The 19,604-nt window shown below is 42.0% G+C and overlaps 1 protein-coding gene across 1 annotated transcript in view; it reads right to left on the minus strand.

Annotated features, from left to right (window-relative positions):
• Positions 1–44: 44 nt before the first annotated feature.
• The window catches only part of LOC124143120 (elongator complex protein 2-like), a 28,526-nt gene continuing 8,966 nt past the window's right edge, over positions 45–19,604 (minus strand). The window contains exons 9-20 of the mRNA XM_046511948.2: positions 16,903–16,998; positions 15,519–15,619; positions 14,250–14,372; positions 13,572–13,727; positions 8,157–8,348; positions 6,848–7,007; positions 6,173–6,303; positions 4,687–4,858; positions 3,358–3,476; positions 2,829–2,950; positions 2,204–2,302; positions 45–617 (exon numbers count right to left, since the gene is read on the minus strand). Of these exons, the coding sequence (XP_046367904.2) occupies positions 467–617; positions 2,204–2,302; positions 2,829–2,950; positions 3,358–3,476; positions 4,687–4,858; positions 6,173–6,303; positions 6,848–7,007; positions 8,157–8,348; positions 13,572–13,727; positions 14,250–14,372; positions 15,519–15,619; positions 16,903–16,998 (1,622 nt within the window). The 3' untranslated portion in view covers positions 45–466. The remainder of the gene's footprint in view (positions 618–2,203; positions 2,303–2,828; positions 2,951–3,357; positions 3,477–4,686; positions 4,859–6,172; positions 6,304–6,847; positions 7,008–8,156; positions 8,349–13,571; positions 13,728–14,249; positions 14,373–15,518; positions 15,620–16,902; positions 16,999–19,604) is intronic.

A 19,604-nucleotide genomic window follows, 5' to 3' on the forward strand; every position in this document is an offset into this window, starting at 1 on the left:
CTAGACATGTAAACACTCACTTTTGACATATCCACTGTGCAAGATAACAGTGATTAATCTTTGATGACTAGGAACGATCCGTTGATTTACAAAAAAAAGTAAATCAACTGATCATTCACCTCTTGCTGGGCTGCCACGTGCATATTACATAACACACATTTCACCTCTGTTATCCAAACTCTGTGGCCATTGTATGCAACCATTCATTGTTCAACTCTGCACTATCACAGACACACACAGTGTTGGGGTACTACGATACCAAATCACCTCATACAAGTTCTGTGAACAACTTCTGATCCAGAAGCCCCAAGGGGAAGGTGACAAAGAGTCCTGAGGACCAAGCCCTTGAATCCTTGTTTACCAGATTGCCCTTGCATCCTTATCATCATATACACTGGAGCAGATCTAGGCCTTGAAAGATCTGCTGTTGTTGGGTGTGGAGCTCAGTGGTCATGTGTGACACACATCATAATTTGCTGATATCAATGTCATGTACTTTGACTGCATGATCCAGTCCACAGCTCGCCAGCTGCAACCACGAGCCAGGTTCTGTTGATCCAGCTCGACCAAGTCGAGGACGGAACCGGAGTCTCTTCACTGCCAGATGATGAGCATTTCTGGTTGTTAGGGAAGTAACATCAAGAAAAGATTGAGATGTTTTTTTTAATTTAAAAAAATCCTGTCCCACTGGTTGAGAGTCCACAAATGTGGAAGTAAATTACAATTATATTTTAACATTCATTATTTTCAAACTGGATCTGTTTCATATTGTTTGTTGTTTAACGCCGCACTTAGCAATATTTCAGCTATATGACTGCGGTCTGTAAATAATCGCGTCTGGACCAGACAATCCAGTGATTGACATCATGAGCATCGATCCACGCAATTGAGATTGATGACAAGTATCAACCAAGTCAGCGAGCCTGACCACCCAATCCCGTTAGTTGCCTCCTAAGACAAACATAGTCACCATTTACGACAAACATGAGTTGCTGAAGACCTATTCTACCCCGGAATCTTCACGTTTCCTTTAGTTTAAAAGATATCGTACAATCTCTACCTGCCTCCATACTAAACACCCCACTTCACATCATTTTATTGTCTCCAAGTATCTGAGGAATAAAGAGGTCACTGTTCAAAGTGAATCACCTCCATCACATATATAGTTTGTTTAAGACAAAAAAGTGTAGAGGAAGGGAGGTAACTCATGTCCACAAGAACATTTTCTTTAAATATTGTTCCAATGGTATCTTTTACAAAACACTTCTTTATTCTTTTTTTCAAACACTTTCACTATGGTTTTGACAAACAGTCCAATCTGTTATATAAAAAGCAGACAGTCATCCTTTACTGGAATAGAGAGTGAAAAGAAAACTGGTTCCACTGTTGGTAAGACACATGCTAACCCCATATATGTATGTTATATATTATTAAGGGACATTGGACAATTTTACTCTCAAACAAATTTCATATAAGATGCCATTTGTGTATATTTTATACAGAGGACAAAGTTCTTGCGATCACAATTTACCTGCTCTTTAAATTAGCTAATCTGGGTAGACTAGGTCTTAAGCCACCCATGCTTGCCGTAAGAGGCGACTAACGGGATCGGGTGGTCTGACTCGGTTGATACGTCATTGTATCACAATTACATGGATCGATGCTCATGATATCAATCACTGGATTGTCTGGTCCAGACTCGATTAATTACAGACCACCGTCATATAGCTAGAATATTGCTGAGTGTGGCGTTAAACAACAAACAAATGAATGAGAGTTACCAACCAGCCTCAATGTTGGGTTGGTGATATCAACAACATGGCGGTCAGGCCCATTGATGACAACTCAGTTTGCAAGAAATCAAACATTGAAAACTGGCTGACACGCAAAAGAAAGCCCCCCAAATCTTTCTGATGAAAAGGATGTCATCATGTCCATTAAAGGTGGCGGTGGCAAGTCCCATTTCCCTTTTCTCGACGTTTGATTGGTGGGAAGCATGAGTAATTTCTTGATGGAAAGAATGTTTTCATGTTTTCATGTCTATTAAAGTTTACTGGACAGAAAGAAATTTGATTTGATTCGGGCTATGAAAAAGTGGCCCCCAAAACAGTAACAGACGAGTATTATCACTTGCGTAGAATTAGTTAATGGAGATGTCATGTCTATACTGTGACAAGTACTAATCATGAATTGAGAAGGATACGATTGTGTGAGTGTGTGACAGCACGTCCAGCTTCCGTCCTTGGCACACCATCGATACAGAAGAACCTGCCCACTCTCCAGACCAACAGCAAACAGGTACCTGTAGATCACACCAAATATAGGTCAGATCTACCCATTCATCAAAGTAATTTATACAGCAGTGTTGCTTAACTCACCTACACATGCAGACTGTTAGTAGTAATTACATTATTATTTTTTTTCATAATTTTGATGGTGCTCGAGTGGGAGTGATAAACTTGAGCAATCTCCATTTTGTTATTATAAATGTTTACCATACATAGTTTTTATGCATTCGAAAAATACCAGGGATGAGAAGAAATGTAGAGTTTTACATTTATTTTCTAAATTCAGTTGGTGACTGTTTCCTGTGCAAGTGACAGTGGTTGTTTTATGTCACAGTAATCAACCAATGGATGAAAGAATGAGTGCCTTTTAATGCTTTTGGAGTAAGATCACCAACCATCAGCTCTTATGATCAATTCTGTAGTGACAGAGACACAAAATCTTCAATGAAATTAAATAGAAAGATATGTGAAATGATCTGAGGTCTGATATTAAAGATGTTGATTACTCCACAGGGTGTCTGCCCAAGTTATCCCACTTACTGTCCTCCCACAGTGCAAGGAGCACTGTCCACTGCGGTCACAGACTCGGACAGGACAAGACTGGACACTGCTTTAGCTGCACCCCTGTCCTCAGTCACACTGCTCAGTGACCATACCATAGCCTGCAAACAGAACCAGGTATTCATTCATGGTTCATACAAAACTTGAGCCACCAAATGCTGGTAATTTCAAGGTAAAGAAGACAGCATTCTTCCAAAAGGATTAACCTTGACATTCTTACTTCATTCAGGATGTTCAGCTTTAAATCAATCAAGGGGCGGTCGGGTAGCTTGGTGGTTTAAGTGTTCGCTCGTCACGCCGAAAACTCGGGTTCAATGGGTACAATGTGTGAAGCCCATTTCTGGTGTCCCCCACTGTGATATTGCTGGAATATTGCTAAAAGCGGCGTAAAACCGTACTCACTCACTCACTAAATCATTCAAATTCAACTCCAAACAAAGCCAAGTGATTACAAGAGGGGCAGTAATTTCAGCTGAATGTGATGTGGGAGTACATGGGTTGATCATACCTTCTTGTCCCTGGACACTGTAATGTAGTACTGGTCATCGTGTGTCCAGCAGCATGCCCAGATGATGCGGGAATGTGAGGTCTTCTTGTCAACACTGCTGACTCGCTCCCACGTCTCGCCTACAGCAAAACATGATAGAGTATGAGCCAAACAAACCTAGAGTAATTATATAAGGACATGACCCCATTAGGCCGGGCTCTGCTATCCTGCATAATAGTGGACTTGAAATAAAACGAGATGTTATTGGGATGAAATGGTTGCGGATGTGGAGGTACTGGTGGACTGCAGAAAATGAGCTTAACCCCTGTTGAGCAAACCAGTGCAGCAACCACTGCCATGCAAAGAACGGCAGATGAATGTACCGTTAAGAGTATAAAATATGTGTTGCACGGCTGAAAGCCGGATAGCCAGTGCTGATCCCACTACTAAATGACATAGTAAATGTAAACAAACGCTCCCAGACCTGACGTGCCAAGATCAGATCTAGGCCACAGACAATGGCACCATTCAAACCAGCACCTAGATGAAGGGACAGTGTTCCCTCGTCACTGCGCCCTTCAATATAGCGCTAACTCGGTTATAGCGCAGTAAAGCATAGCTCCCAAAATTTACCAACATTTTTAATAAACTCAAGTTTTCAAATGACAAGATGTTTTTTCACCCATCTCAGAAAACATTATCACCTGGTCATCTACCACCTTTGACTCGACCTTCGTTAAACCGCTGATCATCTATAACGCTCATCAATTATTTGGACCCCGAAGGTAGTGTCGTACTGAGGGATCACTGTATTTACAACTATGACAATACACCTTAAATTACCCAGAACCCCCTTGATTATGACAACAGGTTTCAAATATTACCGCAAGGTCACGATATGATACGTATCATGATACAAAGGGCGAGATACGATACTAAGGTCACGAAACGATATGTATCACGATATGCATATTTATGTCAAATCACATGGAAACTTCCTGGCTATAAATATTTCAGAGCTGGTTCCAAAGGAAACGCTAGCTGGAGACATGTTCATAGCAGCTCTTTTTAGAAGTAACTTGAAAAGCTAATTACAACACATTTTGCAATATTTGACTGACAAAAACGCTGGGGTAGGGATCATTAAACGAGTAGCAAGTAATTAATTTTAGCAACTGTCTTCTATCGATACAGAAAATAAATGTATCATGTATCGTTTCGTAAAGTCATGATGCACCATTACATTTTATTTTAGCATGTGTATCGTCTTGTAGTGATACAAAAAAACAACGTATCATGTATCGTATCAATCCAACCCGACAAGGGGCGGTTTGTGGCGGCCTGCCCTACCTGTTTGTTGATATAGTGACCATGTCCGGTCTCGGGACACCGCAAGGAGGTACTGTCCGCTGGGTGAGAACGCCATCTGGGTGACCGTCAGTGTGGCGCCCTCTAGTGAACCGATCTGTCTCCATGTTGATGTGTCCCACAGCAGGATGTTGGCAAACTCAGCTTTCGAAGCCTGGAGGACATGATTGTGTTCTCAGAGATGCCATACAGCAGAGCAATGATTATATGAAATAATCACACACATACACATGTATATCATCCCTATTTAATACGAACCAAGGGTGGATCCAGCATTTTCAAAAGGGAGGGGTCCAAAGTATCAAAATCCTCTCTCAGACAATTTAACTGCCTATAACATTCTACATTTGGTTTTCAAAAGGGGTTTGTGGTCCAGACCCCCTGATACCTCCCGCCCCCCCCAACCCCCCCTTCTGGATCAGCCTATGTGAGTGTAACAATTTATCATCTATCTATGCAACGTCCATGGTAATTCAATACATCGATGACAAGATAAAGCATCAAAAAAGGGTGGGTGTATGCGGATGTGTGCAGGTGAATGCGGGTGAGTGGGTTTATTGCAGCTTTGAACAGTATTCCTGTTCTATCATGGTGTGTCAGCTTAGGGCGAACCAGGACTCAAACCCACGATCATAAGTTTGAAATATTAAGCAAATTGCCGCGCCTTAGATGACTGGGCCACCCGTGAAATAGATCACATAGCAGCTTTGAACAGTATTCCAGTAATATCACGGTGTGTCAGCTTAATATGAGATGAAGTTCCACAGATCATAAGTGTTTTCCACTTTGGTTGTCAGATATTCACGCAGCAAGGCCCGTCGTCAAACAATATGAGGGCATTATCAAGCTACAGTGGCCCAATCATTTCTGTAACAGGTGGGCGGTTTAATGATAATTCTATTCATTTTAGCTATAATTGTTAATATTTCATTAGTTACTGGAGGCATTAAAATAGATTGTACAAAGCCATCATAAGCTATTATTAACTTTGATACTTTAAGTGTAAGATTTCCATTAACGTGGCATAAAATTAGGGTAATCCCCCATAATTTCTTGACAACTCGGTTTTAAGACAAGTTAGGCTACAGAAGAGTCTAAGTAGGCTTGGTTCTCAGGCACCGCCCGCATCATCATAAAGTTCGCCACATGATTTGTTTTTCCAACGGTAGTCAAATACTGTATTCTAGTATTTTACTCATCAAGGAATACATTTTGTAGGGAGGCCCTTTCCCAGGTTGATTGTACACAATTGTTTATTGATTACACATCTGTTTATTGTTTCCATACTGAACCCCCCCTCCCCCGTCCCCCCCGAAAAAAAAGAAGAAAAAAAAAAGGGAAAATAAAAAGACACCACCCGCCCACACTATATTTTCAAAAAACATTGCCTGAGAACCAATTCTTTTATTTATCTAAGCCTAAAGTTTGATACAGACTGGTCCTGTTGACATCTGGGAGTCCTCCTCACCTTACAGGCTGTGGCGACTACTGTTCCAGCAGGGTTGCTGGCCAGGGCAAACACCTCGTATCCGTGCCCGTACAGCTTCTGTGTCTCCGGCCACAGTGTGTTCTGCAACAGATTCTCCTCACTAGGTGGCGCTGGGAAAGAAAATACCATATTCAACAAAACTATCTGAGCAATGTACAGGGTTTCAGATGGGTGCAAGTTCAAGGACACTGACTCATTGTCTTCCCAAAAGTCCCAAAGGAATATTTTCAAATTGGTAATGATATTCAGGAATTTCCTTTAAAAAGTTGATAAATCCCTGAAAATGTCCTATTGCCGTTTGTCTCAAGCAATTGCCTGCATGTCCCTGTGTTCATTCATTGTATGTACCGTAAACGTTCTATAAAACAAATAATAAAAATTTAAAATGATATTTTGTTTCTGAGATAGTGTGTACACACACGCACATGCACACACACACACACACACACTGTGAGAGCTGAAGGGGAGATACTGTAAATATGCTCAATAAACTGTGTTTGTGTTTATATTCAAGTTGGTATTTCCACCATCCTAAGTGTGCAGTGAGGCCATCTTATTGTTGATAGTCATTCCGACTATTAATGCGAGCAAAGACCCCTCGCATTTTTCGCATTTAATTCACGCTCGCGTTAATTTCAAGATTTCCAGTATTACCCGTGAGTGCTACAGGTGTAAAGTACACATCAGGGTACTGCTCGTTAGGGTGGCGCTGTAGTTCTCGGTCTGTCTTCAGACTGTCGTCCCCCTGGAATATTGCCTTGTTGGACAGCCCCAGGGCAGGGACACTGGCTCCCTCGGGGAGAGAGGACACAGTCTGAAATGTACACCAAACAGGGTAAAGGGGGTCTCAACTCACGTGACAGTCCTAGATTAATTAATTCAAGCCCTTCAAACATTGCCATGTCTGTCTGCTACCCTCAACTGTATGAAGCCTAAGAATCTTAAGGCATATGAACATGATGAGCATCTAATTTCACAGAATTGCCTCAGTTGTGCATACCACACTAACTATTAAGTCCAGACCTAGATTTCAAATGAGACTTTGTGAAGCACAGTCCTTGTTAAACAAATCAAAGCACAGGTGTTCATCATCTTCCCGAGGCAAGGGAGTTCACTGATTAGTCCAGTTTCCACCCTTGGCCAACAAGGCTGGTATTATGGAGTTACATTTTGGCTGGACTAACGAGTCTATGCATGGTCCGTAAACTGATTTCGGTCGATTGCAGGCTTTGCAAAGCATTTGCACCGCCAACTTATTGTCAACAGATATTTTCTAACTCTTTTCATGTTTTTACGCCATGTGCTCATATGATTTGATGCACTTTGCGATGTAAGATTTGTTTTATCACAATATAGATCTTGATTATCTTGACTGGGCGCTGCCATTTTGTTTGAAGCAAATGCAAGTGATAAGAGAGGTTGAATCTGATTGGTCCATAGGAGAGGCATAGAAGGGACATAACTCGTAATAGCCACTGGTGGCGCTACGATCGAGCCCAAGAATTCCAGCCTAGTTCGGCAAGGGTGAAAACTGGACTTTTGTAGACAGTTAACTTCCTTGCCTCGGGAAGATGAGGTGTTCATAAACATGACAAATGGGTACAAAGCCTATAACCTGTGTCCTGTGCCGTGATATTGCTAGAATATTGCTAAAAATGGCTTTAAACCATACATGAAAGTATGTTTAAATATGTTTTGTCATGTGTATGAACACCTCATCTTCGCGAGGCAAGGAAGTTTGTTTATAATGTCACACTCAGTGGCTTGTAAATCAGCGAGTCAGGACCAGACAAACCAGTGACTGATATTATGAGCAACATCCCATGTCAAAGTATGATGACACGCAACAAAGTCACGGAGCCTCCTCATCACCTCATCCATGACATCAAAAAACAAACTTGCCACAAGCAAGGGCCCTGGGAATCCCCATAGGAGTAGAGTGTGTTTTATTCCTGATCATTACCTTTTTCTTCAACTCCGAGTCGAGAGGAACACCACAAATCTGGCAGAAGTTGTCAATGAAGTTGCGTGGGGCGTGGAACACTCGTGCAACCTTCTCATCGGCCCCGGAGACAAACTGGTACCGACTGATCATGCTCAGGCACTGCAGGTCGTAACCATGGATCTGGGGTCGTGCCAGTTCATACCAACATGTCTGAAACCGTGTAGGAATGATTTAAGAGGCTGCAGCTCTACAACAAGCATGGGGGACAGAGGAACTACCCCCAGATTCTCTACAGCTCTACAATCATGGGGTACAGAGATACTACCCCCAGATTCTCTACAGCTCTACAAGCATGGGTTACAGAGGAACTACCCCTTGATTCTCTACAGCTCTACAACAAGCATGGGGTACAGAGGAACTACCCCCTGATTCTCTACAGCTCTACAAGGATTGGGTACAGAGATACTACCCCCAGATTCTCTACAGCTCTACAACAAGCATGGGGTACAGAGGAACTACCCCCAGATTCTCTACAGCTCTACAACAAGCATGGGGTACAGAGGAACTACCCCCAGATTCTCTACAGCTCTACAACAAGCATGGGGTACAGAGATACTACCCCCAGATTCTCTACAGCTCTACAACAAGCATGGGGTACAGAGGAACTACCCCCAGATTCTCTACAGCTCTACAAGCATGGGGTACAGAGGAACTACCCCCAGATTCTCTACAGCTCTACAACAAGCATGGGGTACAGAGGAACTACCCCCAGATTCTCTACAGCTCTACAACAAGCATGGGGTACAGAGATACTACCCCCAGATTCTCTACAGCTCTACAACAAGCATGGGGTACAGAGATACTACCCCCAGATTCTCTACAGCTCTACAACAAGCATGGGGTACAGAGATACTACCCCCAGATTCTCTACAGCTCTACAACAAGCATGGGGTACAGAGGAACTACCCCCAGATTCTCTACAGCTCTACAACAAGCATGGGGTACAGATATACTACCCCCAGATTCTCTACAGCTCTACAACAAGCATGGGGTACAGAGGAACTACCCCCCGATTCTCTACAGCTCTACAACAAGCATGGGGTACAGAGGAACTACCCCCCGATTCTCTACAGCTCTACAAGGATTGGGTACAGAGATACTACCCCCAGATTCTCTACAGCTCTACAACAAGCATGGGGTACAGAGATACTACCCCCAGATTCTCTACAGCTCTACAACAAGCATTTACGGGTGCTTCAAACAAGTGTACCCCACAGAATTATCAACAAGGATGTACAATTTTTATTTTGGAATGTATCAGGGCTGATGGCTAAATTACAGGATCGTGACTTTGTAAGCTTTATATGTAAATGTGACATCATTGGATTGACAGAATCCTGGTCCAAAGAGATTGACTTACTATCCATATTTCCAGATTTTAAGGTTATAACAAAAGATGGAGAAAAAATATCTGACTTCGGCCGCCTTTCAGGTGGAATAGTACTCCTTTTAAGAAAAAAGTTTGAGAATTTTGTGAAATGGACAAAAATCCGTAAAAGTGGAATATTTGTGTTATTAGACAAAACCATGTTTAATATAGATAAGGATGTAGTGTACTCATGTGTGTATATTCACCCAGAATCGTCACGCTGGTACAGTACGTTATCACCTGATTGTAGTAACGGTGTGCTATTGTTGCAAGAGGAGCTACTAGATGTTCTTTCTCACTGCGGCAACTATTATATTATGTTAGGTGGAGATTTCAATGCACGCACAGGTACTGAGCCGGATTTTGTTGAAGATGATATTCTTGAATATTTAGAAAATGATAATCCTTCCGTGTATAGTTTTCTACTCGACCATTTTAACATGGTACGAGCGTCAGCAGATAATGTGTTAAACAACTTTGGAAAAAGTTTGATAAATTTATGCAGTGTCTTAAATATACATATCATGAATGGAAGATGTGGGTCAGACTCAGAAGTTGGAGACTATACGTTTATTGGCCATCAAGGTGCTAGTGTCATAGATTACATAATCTGTTCATCTGGGTTGTTTGACGTATGCTGTAATTTCACCATTGTATCACGCACGGAATCCTGTCATCTTCCTGTCATGGCGAACTTATATACTTCTGTGCAGACTAAACCCGTGCAAGCTCATGGTAATAAGAAGGCTTCCAAATTCGTTTGGGTCAATGATAAAGCTGACCAATTTATGTATAACTTGTTGAGCAGTGAATGCTACTCTTTATTAGAAAAGGCTGTTGACGAAGTGTTACACAATATAGACGAAAGTGTTAGATACATGTCAGAGGCCTTGTGCACGGCAGCAAGCGACATGAAAAGAGTGTGTACTTCTAACACATCTAGTCAACAGTGGTTTGACCGTGAATGTGAGCTACTCAAAAAGGAAAGATGTAAATATTTAAACAATTTTAGGAGAAAAAAGGATAATAACTCATTATATGAGTATAATTATATTAGAAATAAATATAATAGTGTATGCAGAGAAAAGAAAACGAATTTTTTCAAAGAGAAACAGGAAAAACTTGAACATTGTATACGCGATTCTAAACAATTTTGGGCCACTCTTAAAGGGCTAAATACTAATCGTTATACACAAAACAATATTCCAAGTGATGATTGGTTTAACTATTTCAGGGATCTGTTTTCAACTTCTACAGAGAACGAGGAAAGATGTTTTGATATCGACGAATGGAATGTATTTGATAACTCTTTTTGTCAGTTAACTTCAGATATTCTTGATTCACCTAATGAAATTTCAGAAAGCATCGCAAACTTAAAAAGCAATAAAGCAGCTGGTGAAGATAATTTAATTCCTGAATTTTTTAAATATTCGTCCGATATTCTCCTCCCCTACCTTGAAATTCTTTTTAAAGTTATGCTTGAAAAGACTTATTTTCCAGAACAGTGGACTCTGGGGATAATAATTCCTTTGCACAAACAGGGATCAACTAATGTCACCAATAACTATAGGGGTATAACTCTTTTGAGTGTTTTCAGTAAGATTTTTACCAGTATTATACACAAACGTTTAGTATTTTGGACAGATTCCTTTAATAAGATAGATGAAGCACAAGCCGGTTTCAGGCATGGATACTCTACAATTGATAATGTATTTGTATTGCAGACACTTGTACAGAGATATTTAGCACGAAAAGGAGAAAAAATGTATGCTATATTTGTTGATTTTGCTAAGGCGTTTGACTCAATTAACAGAAACATGTTGTGGTCCCTTTGCAAATGGGGGACAGAGATACTACCCCCAGATTCTCTACAGCTCTACAACAAGCATGGGGGACAGAGATACTACCCCCAGATTCTCTACAGCTCTACAACAAGCATGGGGGACAGAGATACTACCCCCAGATTCTCTACAGCTCTACAAGCATGGGGGACAGAGGAACTACCCCTTGATTCTCTACAGCTCTACAACAAGCATGGGGTACAGAGATACTACCCCCAGATTCTCTACAGCTCTACAACAAGCATGGGGTACAGAGATACTACCCCCAGATTCTCTACAGCTCTACAACAAGCATGGAGTACAGAGGAACCCTCCTGATGCTCTACAGCTCTACAACAAGCATGGGTTCAGAGGAACCCTCCTGATTCTCTACAGCTCTACAACAAGCATGGGGGACAGAGGAACTACCCCTTGATTCTCTACAGCTCTACAAGCATGGGGTACAGAGATACTACCCCCAGATTCTCTACAGCTCTACAACAAGCATGGGGTACAGAGATACTACCCCCAGATTCTCTACAGCTCTAAAAGCATGGGGTACAGAGATACTACCCCCAGATTCTCTACAGCTCTACAAGCATGGGGTACAGAGATACTACCCCCAGATTCCCTACAGCTCTACAAGCATGGGGTACAGAGATACTACCCCCAGATTCTCTACAGCTCTACAACAAGCATGGGGGACAGAGATACTACCCCCAGATTCTCTACAGCTCTACAACAAGCATGGGGTACAGAGGAACCCTCCTGATGCTCTACAGCTCTACAACAAGCATGGGGGACAGAGGAACTACCCCCTTATTCTCTACAGCTCTACAACAAGCATGGGGGACAGAGATACTACCCCCAGATTCTCTACAGCTCTACAACAAGCATGGGGTACAGAGGAACCCTCCTGATGCTCTACAGCTCTACAACAAGCATGGGGTACAGAGGAACCCTCCTGATGCTCTACAGCTCTACAACAAGCATGGGGGACAGAGGAACTACCCCTTGATTCTCTACAGCTATACAACAAGCATGGGGGACAGAGGAACTACCCCTTGATTCTCTACAGCTGTACAACAAGCATGGGGTACAGTGATACTACCCCCAGATTCTCTACAGCTCTACAAGCATGGGGTACAGAGATACTACCCCCAGATTCCCTACAGCTCTACAAGCATGGGGTACAGAGATACTACCCCCAGATTCTCTACAGCTCTACAAGCATGGGGTACAGAGATACTACCCCCAGATTCTCTACAGCTCTACAACAAGCATGGGGTACAGAGGAACTACCCCTTGATTCTCTACAGCTCTACAACAAGCATGGGGTACAGAGGAACTACCCCTAGATTCTCTACAGCTCTACAACAAGCATGGGATACAGAGGAACTACCCTAGATTCTCTACAGCTCTACAACAAGCACGGGGTGTAGAGGAACTCTCCTGATGCTCTACAGCTCTACAACAAGCATGGGGTACAGAGGAACCCTCCTGATGCTCTACAGCTCTACAACAAGCATTGGGTGCAGAGGATCTCCCCTGATGCTCTACAGCTCTACAACAAGCATGGGGTGCAGAGGAACCATCCCTGATGCTATACAGCTCTACAACAAGCATGGGGTGCAGAGGAACTACCCTAGATTCTCTACAGCTCTACAACAAGCATGGGGTGCAGAGGAACTACCCTAGATTCTCTACAGCTCTACAACAAGCATGGGGTACAGAGGATCTCCCCTGATGCTATACAGCTCTACAACAAGCATGAGGTACAGAGGAACTCCCCTGATGCTCTACAGCTCTACAACAAGCATGGGGTACAGAGGATCTCCCCTGATGCTCTACAGCTCTACAACAAGCATGGGGTGTAGAGGAACCATCCCTGATTCCCTACAGAGTTTACAGCCAACACTTTGAAAAAACTTACACTGTGGGTGTCATTCAATGACATATTTGCAGGGTCTTCCTCTTACTGATGTGGTCAATTCTATATACTTATATCAAGTGAAACCTCCTTAATCTGGATTGTGAGCATTTCTGAATTAATGAACCACGACGCACGTAATGTTTAGTTAAACATATTTTTATATTAACTACAGATGGCGGGATTTCCGGACTAATGATTGTCTGGAAGGAGCGGTTTCCGGTATATAGAGGCTGTTATAACTGACTACTCACCTCTCTGTCCGGTGTCACCCATGGAGCATGGAGCCTGGTGGTCTGGTCCTCACTCACACTGACCAGAAACTCTCCTCCCTCTCGATCCCAGTCTACGTCCTGCACACTGGCAAAATGACCACCGCCGGTCACTGTCGGCTCCCATGTCAAGGTCGACTGAAGAGTATAAGTATGTAGTGAGTGAGTGAGTCAGTGAGCCCATATAGTGTTCTAAATGCAACATGCCCAGTTTGACATAAATTGAGTTGATTCAATTTTCAAAATTTCTCAATAAGAATTATTATTATTAATAGTCAAAACAAAATGTTTTTATCAGATGCTTACTCAACATTATCAGATAACCATGTCAACAAGGCTTAAGTATTTTCATTTGTTTTTTTCAGTAGGCATAAACACTGCCAGCATTGTTTGAGTAAGGAAAGATAACTCCTGCGTTGTCATCTGGACAAGCTTAAACCAGCTACAAGTATTTATTCACAGGAGCAAACCAACCATTATTGCAAGATTTGAAAGAAATATTCACAATAAATGTTCTGCATATTAGGGAAACACATGTTTTTAACTTTTTTTATGGCCAAAATCCTGAATTACTGATTTTACATCTACTTTTGTTTTGGTAAGATTGCACAGAAAGAAAGTCCAAGGTCTATGAAACATGTAGTATCTGTTGCATGTTACCTGCTGGTGTGACCACTGGTGAAATGCTCCGTGATAGCCGTGAGCTAGGATGGACTGACCGTCAGGACTCATCAATCCTCCGTAGAAACCCAGACTGTTGCCGCCGACCTCCCCAACTCTCACCTACAATGACAGGTTCATCCCGATTATGTCTCAGTGACCAACTAAACAGTTCAGTTCACAATATACTCATGTTGTTGATCATAAGAATTGTTATACGCAGAAATAGTACACAGGGCTGGAGGGTGGGCAATAAAATTAACGGGAGACCAGAAATAAAATAACATGGCAAAGAGGGGGGGGGGGGGGGGGGGGGGGGAAATGTCTAGTGGATGCAGTGGTCGCCTAAATGCTAAACATACCACAACTATTTGGACAACTAGGGGATGGGTGGTGTGTCTGTGTGTATGTGTGTGGCAGGGGGAGGAGTGGGGGAGAGGTGCATGAAAAACAGTTCTATTTTTTAGAATATAATTTTTAATAAATTTAAACATTATTTAGGGGACGGTCATTTATTATAAATTTATTATTGGGAAGGGGGCGCATCATGAAAAAATACTGGGGTGGGGGGGCATGAAAAAATATAACAGTAAATGAGTGGGGTTCTGCAAAATATGACACAGACCTAAGTCCAGTCCCACTGCAAATATAATAAATGACCAGTCCCTGAATCAGACTTGCATGGGACAGATATGTCCAGTTTAGAACAGAAGTCCAGATAAGACAAAACTTGAAAGCAAGATTTTTCTGTCTAGGTTGAGGGTCAGACTGTTCTGTTCAATCAGTTTGCAGTCAGTGCACCTCGGTGGTTGAGTGAGCGATGGTTTTACGCCACTTTTAGCAATATTCCAGTTGTATCATGGTAGATGACACCAGAAATGGGCTTCACACATTGTACCCATGTGGGGAATTGAACCCAGGTCTTCGGCATGACGTGTGAATGCTTTAACCACTAGGCTACCCCACCACCCTCCTCAGTGGTTGAGCTAAATTCAGAGAATAACAGCTGCTGAGTATTAGCCCAAGTCCATGGGCTGGTGGTCTGTCGAGTGCAATAACATGTCTGATGACTCTGGGAATGTTACAGAAATTGCTCTGCTTCTGAATGTTGGCAAGAATATCATGCCATTTCCATCAGTTATCTAGGGAGGTTACTCTAAACTACTGGATCTCTCATTGCCTGGACAATTGTTAAATCTCAAATACTTATGTAATGTATTTTAACACGGCCATGCATATCATATGATGTCAAGAATGAGATTCACTTACCATTTCAAGCCACACTCCCGCTGCCACATCAAACTGCCATACGATCATCGTCTTGTCCATTGATGCTGACAGAAGGCTCATAGGCTGGTGCCACTGGTTGCCTAGCAACACAGATATTTTACAAACAAATGTGTCACACTGACCAATTATCTTGATAAATCAAAAGCATCTCTACATCTATTCAGTTTTGATGCTTTGGTGTGTGTTTTGACGAGACAAACCAGTGATTGATATTATGAGCATTTTCCCACATAACTAGTGAGTGTGTGAGTGAGTATGGTTTTACGCCGCTTTTAGCAATATTCCAGCAATATCACGGCGGGGGACACCAGAAATGGGCTTCACACATTATAGCCACATCAGGAATTGAACCCGGGTCTTCGGCATGACGAGCGAACACTTTAACCACAAGGCTACCCGACCGCCGACCCCCCACATTACTAGTGTACGATAATACACAATCAGCCATTCTAATATGATATTAAGTGCTTTTGCATTTGGCTTTTCAGGGCGGGTCATAAAAAAGATGTACAAGGACATGGTGAGGGTCAACCAAAAATATTATTTTCAATACATTAATGCATTTTCAATACATTAGTGCATCCAAAACTTGGAGGTGAGGTGAAATGGGTTAAATGTTGCGTTCAAGATTATTCCACTTATAAAGCAATGTGTGTGTGTGTGTGCATGCGTGCATGCGAGCGTGCGTGCGTGCGTGCGTGCGTGCGTGCGTGCATGTATTAATGCCGTTTAAGACATTGCAAATAGACAATGGTGTTTTTATGCATTCTTTGTCAAATATCAGACCACCAACATTTTCCAATAACACATATCCAATTTTTACACCGAATTTTTGGTGTAGCCAGGTTCAAATGAACTATCAACTACCTGTGGGTTTCTTTTTTTGAAGAATGTATATAAGCATTTTATGTTTTTCACTGGACTAAAGAAAATGAGACAAAAATCAGAAAATCACATATGTGATTGTGTGTTTGTAGCTGCTTGTACTAGCCCTGACTGAAGCCAATTTTGTAGTGCTTGCCCACTGAGATACCATACTGACCCCGAATCGACCAGTCCCTGCTTTAGCCCCATGATGCCAAGCGCCAGGCAGGGTAACAACAAGTACCATCTTTTAACATGTTTTGGTATCACGCTGCCGGGAATTGAACCCACAACCTTCTGCTCTCCAGGTAGATGTTCTACCACTGGACCATGGAGGCGGTCTCAAAAACCTTTGACAAAACCCTCTCTATGAAAAATGAACAGTCCCTTAACAGCTCTCAGAAATCAGGCAACAATGCCAACTTCACCACCAAAATAATGTAGAAACACAATTTTTATACTTGTAAGCAGAAAAGCATACCTGTTCCCAGATATTTACCTTTCATCTCCTGGGGCCGCCATCGGACAGTGTAGATCCAGTTTTCATGACCACTCAAAACAGACTCCAGACTCACAGCTAGAAATCTCTCAACATCTGCAACATGTTTAATTGATTTCAGAATAACATGTATGACAGGAAGATGGACAGGAGGCTGATAATACAAAAGTATATATTTTCGGTTTTTCGAGAGGAAAATGCATTCATTATTAGAATGAAATAGAACTGCACTTATGTATAGAATGAGTTGTACATCGATTTCCAACATGTCACCAACAATACCCGACAAGGCTGTGAGCATATTTTGCCTCTGTTCATGAAATAGATTGAGAGAGTGAGTTGGGTTTAACGTCACTTGTAACAGTATTCCAGTTATATCACGGCGTGTCAGCTTAATGTGGGAGGAAAGCCCGAAGTGATGCAGGTCTCAGACGTTTACCACTTCAGTGAAACCCACGAGCACGGGTATGGTGCTGACAAACCTAGAAACATACAGGGGTGAGAATGGATATTTTCCTTTTCAGCTGAAACATCTTTGCAACTGAGCGTGGACCATAATCTGGGGCTGTTTACGGGGGAAGCCATCAGAGATTTTAACACATTTGTAGTCACTAAAATTTGCAGATCCACGGAAGATTCTCATCCTTGAACATAACTGGGGCAAACCAGGACTCAAACCCATGATCAAAAGTTTCCGGCATTCCCAGGGGAAGCCACTCTGCACAGCAAATTGCCGCATCTTAGATGACTGCCACCCGTGAAATAGAACACATGACAGACAATAATGAACCCAGTTCTCACAGAGTAAAGACACTCACACTGTGAGTCTCACAGAATGGTGCCTCCGTTATTCCAACCATAAATAACTAATTATTTTGGTTCTTTGGGGTAACTGTCAATGCATCACAAATTTACACCTGACAATGTGATACACTGATGCGAATGTATCGATTTATGTTTTAACTCTGCATCAACTTCCATAAGTCATAGTTATGAAGTTTTGCAACAACTCGTCCTTATAGTCACTGTGGGAGTTGATATCAACAACTCCTTCCTAGCCAGGTCACATGGAGCATGAGGAAATTGCTGTAACCGCACCACAAACACAGTAGTTAGATATACATCATACTGTGCATAGGTGGATCCAGAGAGGGGTCCAGATCCCCTCCCCCTTTTATAAACCAAAGTGGTCATATCATCTGGTGCCTCATGTTATCGATACAGTTTGTTCGTATGTTTGTTTATTGTTTAATGCTGCACTCAGCAATATCAGAGCTATGTGATTTGGTTGGTTGGTTGGTTTGTTGTTTAACGCTGCACTCAGCAATATTCCAGCTATATGACGGCGGACTGTAAATAATCGAGTCTGGACCAGACAATCCAGAGATTAATATCATGGGCATCGATCCACGCAATTGGGGTCAATGACATGCATCAACCAGGTCAGCGAGCCTGACCACTCGATCCCGTTAGTCGCCTTTTACGACAAGCATAGTCACCTTTTAAGGCAAGCATGGGTTGCTGAAGACCTATTCTACCCTGGAATCTTTACGGGTCTAGAGCTAAATGACAGCTATGGATACAGGGCTCCAAGTTGTTTTTTAAGCCATTAAGAAGTGTTTAAAAAATCTGACAGCCCGAGATGGTCTATTTCGCTTGATGGTAAGTTTTGAAAAGTTGCACGCCCGATGGTTGGATATTATTGTATTCCCTAAATTACCTAAGCATTCTAATTTTAATTCATATGTAAGAGATAAATTAACTGTAAACGCAGTGTTCCCGTTTATGGTAATTATAAGTTTTTTACCGGTAAAATCAGGCTTGGATCGGTAATTAATGTGACTGCCAGTCCCTGTGGACCGGCAAATAAAGTACCTTATAAATCTTTGTTGTCGAACAAAACATCGGTGATATTCATGTAATGAGCATGTGTTCTCTATCGGTGGTTTATTGGCTGTTCTGTAATTATGGACCTGCGTTTTCAGAAATGGATGAATCAAGACTTAAATTTTCACTGAGTTAAAGTTACTAAGTTGACACTCCACCTGTTTATTATTTTCTGAAAACTAACATTAAACAGTACTATTCTTATGTTTACCCTTTTGTTACTTGTGTTCATTGTCACAGTCAGTCAGTTTGCTTTTGGTATTCGAAAATGCTGGGTCAAGTCTACTGGTTATTTTTGAAAGAGGAGTAATTTCTAAAATAATTCTGCCTACAATGTTGTTTCAATTTACTTCTAGTTCTGTGTCACATATTACATAAGCTCACAACAGTGATACTTGTCTCAGCTACTATAAGTGAGACATAGCCCGTTTGTGCATTATTCACTGTAGCAGAGTTTAGGAATAAGTGATGCCTGCATTCAGTCAGTAAATAAAGACTTGTGAAGATATTCAGGTGTGCAAGCTAGAAAGGCTCAATGGGTAATTACCTACAGTGTTATAGTGTTTTAAAATTTTCATGCATATTTCTACACAAGAAAATCAAAAATAATTGGGTTATGATGATATAAGTTGCATTTCCTAAAAAAATACTCAGTTTCTCTGGATCTCTTGGATATGTATTGATATGCGAGGTAGGTGTAGCGTGACATGTAGCGTGACATGTCTGACAGGGATTCACCATTGCGAGGTAGGTGTAGCGTGACATGTAGCGTGACATGTCTGACAGGGACTCACCATTGCGAGGTAGGTGTAGCG

Source organism: Haliotis rufescens, unplaced genomic scaffold (genome assembly GCF_023055435.1).
Source record: "Haliotis rufescens isolate VD_foot unplaced genomic scaffold, xgHalRufe1.0.p SCAF_10, whole genome shotgun sequence".
Taxonomy (NCBI): domain Eukaryota; kingdom Metazoa; phylum Mollusca; class Gastropoda; order Lepetellida; family Haliotidae; genus Haliotis; species Haliotis rufescens.